This window comes from Babylonia areolata, chromosome 22, assembly GCF_041734735.1.
Source record: "Babylonia areolata isolate BAREFJ2019XMU chromosome 22, ASM4173473v1, whole genome shotgun sequence".
Taxonomy (NCBI): domain Eukaryota; kingdom Metazoa; phylum Mollusca; class Gastropoda; order Neogastropoda; family Buccinidae; genus Babylonia; species Babylonia areolata.
Window position 1 is genome coordinate 42695132 of NC_134897.1, and position 10000 is coordinate 42705131.

At 44.1% G+C, this 10000-nt stretch overlaps 1 protein-coding gene across 1 annotated transcript in view; it reads left to right on the forward strand.

Annotated features, from left to right (window-relative positions):
• Positions 1-3695: 3695 nt before the first annotated feature.
• Positions 3696-10000, forward strand: part of LOC143297039 (pancreatic lipase-related protein 2-like) — an 11655-nt gene continuing 5350 nt past the window's right edge. The window contains exons 1-2 of the mRNA XM_076609205.1: positions 3696-3908; positions 7768-7994. Coding sequence (XP_076465320.1) covers positions 3851-3908; positions 7768-7994 — 285 coding nt within the window. The 5' untranslated portion in view covers positions 3696-3850. The remainder of the gene's footprint in view (positions 3909-7767; positions 7995-10000) is intronic.

Consider the following 10000-nt stretch of genomic DNA (forward strand, 5'->3'; position numbering starts at 1 on the left):
CTCTCACCCTCAACCCACAGATCTACGCTCTCAACCCCATCACTCTGCCGTCCCCCCCCCCCCCGCCCCCTAATCCGCCCGCCCTCCCACACACATCCCGAGCTGCTCGACAGGCATAAGAGACAAGTATGCTTAAAAAAAAAAGAAAAAAAAGAAAAGAAAAAAAGACCATGCAATATAATTATAACTCACACTGGCTTCGATGCAGCGTTGTGTGCAGAAACCATTAGTTTTGTCACAGCACTTTCTCACACAGGGTGTGAACAACAACGAGTCACACCCTGGTCTTTCCTCTTTTTTGTATTGTGTTGTTTATTTGTTTGTTTAGTTCTTTGAAGTCTTAACACAAGAAAGTAATGCTGTTTCTTTTTCTGAGGGTAGGATGTAGAAAAAGCTGTACAAGCAGACCCTAAAAAAAAGATCACTGACTTGACTTGCTCGATAGAAAAGTGAATATTTTTGTCTATACTCTCTCTCTCTGTGTGTCTGTCTCACGTTTTTGATGTAATTGACCACCCTATAAAAAAAAAAAAAAAAAAAAAAAAAAGTTAAGAAAATATTAATTTTTACACGGCTTCCACCATCGTTTGCTGCAGACAGAAAACACACCGAAAAAGCAGAAGGATCACATCCTGCATTATCAGTCATTGAGTGTTGTGTTCTGCTCTGGTGTTCTGTTTTAGATCGTGTTCTTTTTGACATACTGACGAATGAATTATCCCTGTTTCTAAAAGCGGCATGGGGGAGATGCTTGCAAATCACGTTACCACCAAACATATTCATGACTGTAAGTTGGATAATGTGCCTTCATGTTAACAACAGTGTTGTTGTCAGTGAAAAACGCCGTAGCATAGTCAGGCGTTGGACATGTGATCCAGTGTTCACGTGATCAGTATTTGAAGCCGCGTATCAGCATGGTGTTGTGTCCTTGGATAAGGTATGTGAGTGTATGCATGCCTACACTGTGGGAGCAACAGGATATTGGAACGTATATATATATATATATATATATATATATATATATATATATATATATATATATATATATATATCTATCTTTGTATATATGTGTGTGGGGTTGGGGGTGGGAGATATGGGCATATGTATGTGTGCTTGTACAAATAAGTGTTCATCTGTGTGTGTGTGTGTGTGTGTGTGTGTGTGTGCCGTGGAAGCTGCGATACGTAGACTAGAAATGAGTGTGTGGAGGAGGTGCAGGGTAATGTGTGTGGTGTGTGTGTGTGGGTGTTGGAGCTCATGTACGTTTATATGTATTTAACTGTGCTTTCATATCTGTGAAACTGCATGTTTGGTGCATATCTGGTATGCATGTGTGGGTGTATATGTGAATGTGTGTCTTCATGTTTTACATCTATTTGCTTATTTATCATCATTGTTATCTTATTTATTTATTTATTATTGTTATTATTATTTTATTATTATTATTATTATTACTACTACTACGTTTTTTTTATAATTATTATTTATTTATTTGTGTAAGCTTATCTATTATTTATTCACCTTTTTTTTCTTTTTTCCCCCCTCAAGGCCTGACTAAGCGCGTTGGGTTACGCTGCTGGTCAGGCATCTGCTTGGCAGATGTGGTGTAGCGTATATGGATTTGTCCGAACGCAGTGACGCCTCCTTGAGCTACTGAAACTGAAACTGAAACCTTGGATAAGGCGCTTTGCTCCGGTTCTCCTCACTCCACCCAGGTGTGGATGGATACCTGTATATGATAGTCAGTCGTGTCCGTCTATGACCAGAACAGCAGAGGAGGTAACTGCTGTCCTGACTATCTGGGCTAGAATTAGATTATGGTGGAGAATGTCTTGCCCAAGTTACATCCCCACTCTCTCGACCAAGAGGGTTTTACAACAGCAGGCGTTGGGATGGTTCCCAAAGGCCAACTAGCGCCCAAGGCTGCAGCACTAAGACCCAGTGCTATCTTGCCTCCTAGTCTGAGAGTCGTAGTCCTTCACAAAAGACTAAGCTGTAAATGACTTCTCATTGTAATGGAGTAACCATAAATCATACAGCTCTCGCTTTGCTGTTGTAATGGGTACCTACTGTGCCCTAAAGACAGTGGATCTGAAATCACTGCTCCTATGGCGGCCTCTATCCATTGGCAGTTGTACAGTTGAAGGCAGCAGCATTACCCCCGGAGTAATGCTGAGATCGATAGCAGGACTTGGAGGACTGGAACCATCATGGGACGTCCGGCAATCGTCTGGTAGAATGACGGTCTGACAGACAACGCTGAGCTGAAGGTGTACCTGGCAGGTGTGTTTAGCATCTCCTTTACGGGCAGTGAGTGAACAGTCCACTCCAGACATCAGAAGCTGCTGAATTCCTTCCATCCGCATTGCCTTAATCTCACAAAAGAAGAATGAATGAATGAACAGCGAAATTGTGGGGAGGGTGGGGGCGGAGACAGAGTGGGGGTGGTGTAGGTGACCCTGCCTGCACACTGTAACACCAGCTTTATGGGCAGGTCAGGGATCTGCTTTTCGTGCATGTGTGGGGTTGCGTTTTTGAATCTGTCCGCATGTTCCTCCTGGAAACTGTAACTGAGACTGAAGCCTGAAAATAAAACATTACGCGCTAGAAAGCTTGACAGCCCCCACACCCCCTCCATCCCTCTCATCTCCCTACACCATGCCACACAAACTCACACATGCTTTCTGACTGCTTTCCCGCCGGCTTTGAGAAGATAGAATGGGTTTTTGAATTATTTGAACCTGACCTAACCGTCACTGAATTTTCAAAAGTTAGATTTCGTCTAACATTGACTAGTCGAGTTGCAGCTGGTCTTGCTGATTTGAATAATCATTTGTCATGACGCTTTTTTATGTTCCGCGTTCTTCAAGCCAAAGGTTTGCCGTAAAAACCGAACCATGACCTTCTACGAAATCCGGTTCCGGGTTTAACTACACGATCATAAATCTGCCTACTTACGTGTCCGAGCTGAGCCAATCAGAGCCACGTGTAATGTCTCTAAACGGATCCTGTCCCAAAATGAAAATGGTATAAATTAGATTTTACCGCAGTGCTGTTGTGGCGTGAGTGTATCTCGGTAATCATCCGGACGTTCTTGGTCAACCTGCTTGTCAACTGACGGACAAGGCAGCGCTGTAGGACTGTGATGACGATCCGGGGATTTGTCAGTGCCACCCTGTTTCTGTAGTCTGCACCCTTTTGACGACATAACCTGCATCTGTCTGACGTGCGCAGGACGTGAAGAAAACGATGGAGCCTAGGTGATGTACCTGCAGTATGGAAACAATCAATCGTTCCAATTCTGAAGGAACGATAAGAAAAGCAACAGAGCATCTGTTGACCGAAAAAGAAATCTCAAGATTATTTTGTTTTGCTTTGGAAAATGAGATAATACTAAATAACTTGATAGGCTTACAAAAACAAAAATCAGCAGTCGATCATTCAGTTGAATTTATACCTACGACTAGAAAAAACCGCACATCAAATTGCAAGAAGAAAAATGTTTTTGTTAACATTTTTGACAGGCTTACAGTTTTATTTGTATTTGCTACACGTAATCATCTTATTGTTTACCGTACTCCCCCCCCCTCTGTGTGTGTGGTGTATTCAGTCTGATCCACACTGATAACGATTTACAATGTTACGGCACGACACTGTCCAGACACGCAGCTGTTCAGTTTTGTTAAGACAAACGCACACTGTCATTATCAGGTAGTGTGAGCTGATCCAGTTAATCGGTTATCGATCACTCGTACCCTGGCTTCTTCTGTGTTGGTTCGGGTTGAAGTGTCCATCATTCGTTGTTTGGTTGTGGGAAGAGGTGTCCAGAAGTTTTCCAGTTCATCCAGGAATGGCTGCCATAGTCCGCATTGTGTTCATTTTTGCTCTCTGTCTGCCTCTGTGTTCTGGTGAGCAATGGGAAACATTTTCGTCTGGTGATTGTTGGAATGTAGATTTACTCTGTGACTGAGCTGGTTTGCTTTGAGTGTGTTTTGCTGTTGTTTCCGTGGACGAGGCACAGGTTTGTGGAGTCTAGTATGGTTTGTGATACTCGCGTGTATGTCTGTGTGGTAGGGTAGGTATGGGTCATTGCGAACAGCGTGTAATTGCGAACGATTCGTGTACCGCCCCATTTCGAAGCGTTCTTAACGGTTGCATTCACAATTTAACGTCTACTTCGACCTTTTTCTGATACTTGAATGAATATCCATTTCCAAGAAACAGTCAAACACCAGTTATTTCTGATTATTTCCGCGCTCTTTCATCTCTTCGAGCACAACTGCCGACCAAGGTTACAAACGTGCTCTCAAAATCCTAAAATCGAGGAAAGCAAGTTGTAGGACTTGAACTTTTACACTGTTTAAAATAGTTAGTTTTATCGGATATGTTGAATGCGCATTACCAGTGCATGGAGAATTCAAGGAAGCATATTGGTGACAGATCAAAACGTCAGTTTTGACAGAAGTCTGCAAAATAGTGTCGTTTGCAATTAGACCATAGGATATTTTGACGCGAGTCTGTTTGCGAACGATGCTGCACAGTCACTGTTAAAAGCGTGTGTGTGTGGGGTGTGTGTGTTTAAATGTGTCTTTGTGTATTTGTGTACATGTGTGATCAGAACCAACAATACAACAGTTTGGTGCGATGTTCTAATAATATGTTATGTCTAATGAGTTAAAGACCTGTTAATGTTTTTATTTTCTACATGTGCCCAAATCAATCTTTCTTTAGACTGCCCGTTCGCATTTACCCTCAGGAACCCCTGCTATTTCAAACGTCTACAAAACGTTGACAAGAACGAGTAGACGAACTTTTCCTGGTGCAACCAGTCTGAGAAAACCTTCAAAAACAAAAGAACTTCGTTTGACTATCGTACATGTTATCTTTACAGTACACACGTTTAGCTGGTCGCTTCGAATGGACCGTTCGCAATTAGCCATACCTACCCTAGTTTGTCTCTGTGCTGTGGGTGAGGCACTGCTTTGTGGCGTGTCGTGTTCCGAGTTAGTTTGTGATATGTATGTCTATGTAGTGATATGCATGTGTATAAGTCTGTTTCTCCACCGCGTATGCGTCTCTCTTTCTATCCAAAGTATTTAAGTAACTCTCTCTCTCTCTCTCTCTCTCTCTCTGCGTGCATGTGTGAAGTGTGAATAGTACAATATACACTGCTGAATTACGTCCCACAAATAATGTTTGCAAACCTCACACGATATGAAGTAGCTAACTAACTAACTAGAGTGGAGTTTAACGACCTATCGGCTTTACGCCCTTAAGGTCAAGTTGTTCATGGCTGTGGTCTTTCCCAAGGGGGTGTGGCGTGGTCAAGGCGTTGGTCCTGTGGTCTTGCTCGAGGATGGTCCTTGTTGTGTGCTGGCCGCTGTGAAGTCCGCGGTCCGGGCTGTGTCCTGGCTGTGTGCGGGTGGTGGAGTCCTGATTGTCGGTCCGAGGCTGGTCCTCGCGATGTCTTTTATATGAAGTAGGGTGTTGTGAGGGATAAATAGTGTCATCTCAAGGATGTCGTCATACGTAATGATGTCATAAATAAAGTGTTGTTGAACCTGGGATGTTTTGGAAGGTTCAAGAAGAACACGTGATGATGGACAGACGACTCGAAATAATAGTTAAATCAAACGTCCTCACTCCCTCCACAGTCAGAAAGGCATGCACACCTTCCCAACGACAGAGTGGCCAGTGGCCCTCTCAGATACCTTTCTGGGATCGGGTTGGGTCTGACTGGTCACTTGTACTTTGTGATCTAGGTGTACAAGGTAGATTTGGGAAGATGAATACAGGACCTAAGAGATCATCAGCGGCATCTCAAAGAACTGTCAGATTAAAGTGATGATGTTTCACGGAAAGATTGGCACTGGCTCATATTAAGTGCGTCTCCCGGACCACTCGTCCCTGCAGATGGCAGACATCATTTGAGTTGTGCTGTGGGGCATAGAGCTTCCATGCCTTCTGGTTTACCTTGATGCTGGTGTTGATGTCACCACAGGTCATCGGATTGTTGGTATGCTCATTCGGGGCTTTTTCTTTTGTAAACTCCTTGGTACGGGGAGTGAGCGCTTGGCATTGTCTGAGAGCTAGAAGTGCTGGCATGGCGTCTGTCAAAATTAGGCCTACACTTTGTCAGTACTCATTTTGGACTGCTCTTGATGTTTCACACAAGGCTTCCGTTCATGCTGGGTAATTCGTGGAAAAGTTGCAAACTAGAGTGACAATTTCTTCATCCCCCATCTCTGAAATGAACGAAGGCTCCTGCTGCGCCATTCGTTGTGACATACGTGGCAGAGCACTTCGTGAATTCGTGGGATCCAGCCGTCTTGTGGGCAACAGTCACAGGTGGGATCCAGCCGTCTTGTGGGCAACAGTCACAGGTGGGATCCAGCCGTCTTGTTGTGGGCAACAGTCACAGGTGGGATCCAGCCGTCTTGTGGGCAACAGTCACAGGTGGGATCCAGCCGTCTTGTTGTGGGCAACAGTCACAGGTGGGATCCAGCCGTCTTGTGGGCAACAGTCACAGGTGGGATCCAGCCGTCTTGTGGGCAACAGTCACAGGTGGGATCCAGCCGTCTTGTGGGCAACAATCACAGGTGAAGTTCATGGTTTGGGACATTGTGCTGGGTGTCTGACTGCATGCCTCACTTATACTCTTGTACCCCGGGGATGTTAGTGTAGATATCAGAACTGCCGACGTTTCCAGTACAGGAGAGAAGCGTGAGTGTAGCAACTGGATTTGCCTCACGAGTCGTGAATGGCGACTGAAGCTGTTTTATTTTTTTCAAGCAGTCATTGGCGGCTCTGCTCATTCTTAAGTTCACAGGCTTTTTGAGAAATGTATTGGATGGTGTGACTTAGACAAGGATCTCTGTGTCTCTTCCATTGTCAAGTGACTGCAGCCCAGAGTTTCTTCGATCTTCTGGCGCCCCGAGACAGAGGGTTTGGCGCATCATGGCTTTGCACCAATTGCCACCTTTCTGCACACAACAGCGCCATTCAGTATTGTTTATGGCAGTACACAGGGGTGCACGGACTTAAAAAACAATTTACGTCCATGCTGTGGTTTAGTTGTAGAGAGGCCAGCGGTCAGTGGGGAAAAGCATTCAGGGGTGGTGTTCATCTGCTGCTTTACGAAGCGGTAGCTGCATTTCAAAGAACCCTCATGGTTCTGGTTGGTTGTCGGAGCTGTTCATTGTTTCGTCTTTCGGCTGGAATATTTTATTTGTTTTATTTGGCTTTATTCTATAAATGCGTAAAAAGGGATATCAGCATTGTAGATCATTACTTAAAATGATCTGTCCTGTACCACGTGATATTTTCGGACCTTCCAGAACATTCTACCCTCGAGATACCTTTATCCATGTCGTCTCGTTGAGATAACGTCACTTATCTCTCACACCACCGTCCGAAGGTTAGAGTACCTCAGCTTTCAGTCTGTCTGTGAATACTGCTTGCATGTGTGCATGCCTATGCCCACGTATGCATGTATAGCTGGGGGAGGATGCGTGGATGCGTGCTTGATTGCGTACGTATTCGTGTTAGAACGCGCATGCGCATATCGCCCAAACAACAATGAAAAAGATATCAAAACAATGACAGTGTACTATTATCAAAACAATGACAGTGTACTATTATCAAAACAATGACAGTGTACTATCTCCGCCTCTCGCTCGCCCCCGCCCCCCTCCCCGTATCCCCCCCCTCTCTCTCTCCCCCCCCCCCCCACCGAAAAAGCAACAACCGCAACTTCTGTTTATGCAGCCTGGTGGTTGAGGCGTGAGAGCAGCCGGCGATGTTTCCCGGAAATGTACAGGGATTTTCAGTGCTACAGCAGACAGCTCGAGACTAACTTGCTACTTCCCAAATCCCCCCAGCAGCAAGGGATCCGGTTTGAGCTGTACACCTCCTCCCACCGATCCACCCCTCAGGTGTTACATGCTCTGGACGATTCCAGGAACAGGCTTACGGACTTCGACTTTGATGGACAGGTACGTATGTTTTTTTTCTGTCAAAGAGATATCTCTGCGTTTCTTTGTCAGTGTGGTTTCTGTATATCTGTATTTTTCTGTTCGAGTGGTGTCTGTATTTCTCTGTCATGGTGATGTCTTTGTTTCTCTGTCATCGCAGTGTCCCGTGTTTCTTTGCCGTGGTGGTGTTTGTGTTTCTCAGTCATAGTGATGTCTGTGCTTCTTTGTCATAGTGATGTCTGCATTTCTTTGTCATAGTGATGTCTATGTTTCTCTGTCATAGCGGTGTCTGTATTTCTGTTGTAGTGGTCTGTGTTTCTCTATTTCTCTGTTATAGTGCTGTATGTGTTTTTATCACAATGGTGTCTATGTTTCTCTCGCAAAACCCTCTTTCTTTTGCAAACACTTCCTGTCTTTTCCCAGTGTGTCCCACAGCTTCTCTCCACTACCAGCAACATTAACTGCAAATTTATTCTTACATGAACTTTTTAATCCGATTTTAAAACTGCCTCTTCTAACGAACCCAACCTTGATCCAAACATTTTGTAAGACTATCGACCAGTTTCTAACCTTCCTTTTTTGTACGGATTTCTAGAAAATCCGCCCTGATGTAGCTTAGCCACCTTTGTCCCAACAATGTCCAGCACCATTTTCATTCTGCCTGTCGTGCTAAACGTCCGACTCAGGGAAAGTCTCCGTTCTCACTGTTTCCGACTTGTCAACCGCCTTTGGCGCAATACACCATTCGATCCTTTTTCCTGTCTTAACATTCAATATCAACAGCACCGTTCTCAGTTGGTATCAATCGCATCTCACCGACTGATCTCAACATGTTACAAATGGAAATCGCCGGTCTGAACCTGTTAAAATCGACATAGAATCCCACAAGGATCAGTCTTAGGCCCCGTGCTCTTCACATCATATACAGTTCCCAGTGCTGGAATAATCAACCCGCACAGTATCACTCGAATGGCATTCGAACACCGATGATACTCATGTTCGGAAAAGTGATACTTCTGAAAATGTGTCCTCTCTCTTGTAAGAAATATCCGATTGCTTCCCGGACCTTCACAGCTGGATGACTCAAATTACTATTGCATGTTGATAAAACTAAAGGAATGCTCACAAGAAGCAAACAGTAATTGTCTTCTATCACAACTGAATTGATCAATCTTCGAAGTACTTCCATTTTTCTTTTCAGTTCCGTCAGCCTTGTCCTTTGCAACGCATTGTTACCTGCCAATCCTGAAGGTGTCGATTTCAGCGCAACGGTTCGGAAATACCTGCACATCATCGACGTAGCATCTAACTCGTCGTTTCTCTCATTCTCTCTCTTCTCGACTACTGTAACTCTGTCCTGTCTGGATCGTCTTGCAATGACTTCATTGCTCCCTGTCATACAGAATAAAGTTGCAGATCAGCACTCTGTTATACATGAATAGACAAATCTGCCCCATTCTGTCTCTGTGACAGCTTTCACTGCTACACCCTTATCTCACTCACTACGATCAGCTTAAGATCCTCTGTTCCCACATCCCCAGATTCAAACACCCCACAGTCAGCCACCGCTCTTTCTTTGTCTCTGGACCTTCCACTTTGAATGAACTGCCTCTCTCGCTTCGTCAAATCTTTGCTCTCAGCTCTTTCAACTTAAATAGCCCCTTCCTCCCTTTCCTCTGTCTGTCTCTAGCTTTCTGCTTACATGAATTTCTGTTCCCCCTTTTTTTTTTACTCCAGAATCAGAGCTATGCGTGTGAATGACTGATATAAAAACTCTTTGATTTGTCATTGTCATTGTCATTGATTCAGCGCTGTATGCAAAATTCTATAACAACAACAAGAACAACACTACTACTACTACAACAACTACAACTAAATACTATTGTTGTAATAATCATTAGAATTATATCTATGTTCCTCTGTCATGGTGTTTCTCTGTCAAAATGATGTTTGTGTATTCCTGTTATTGTGATATATGCATTTTGATGTTGTAGTGGTGTGTGTTTCCTTTTCATAGCGATGTAAAT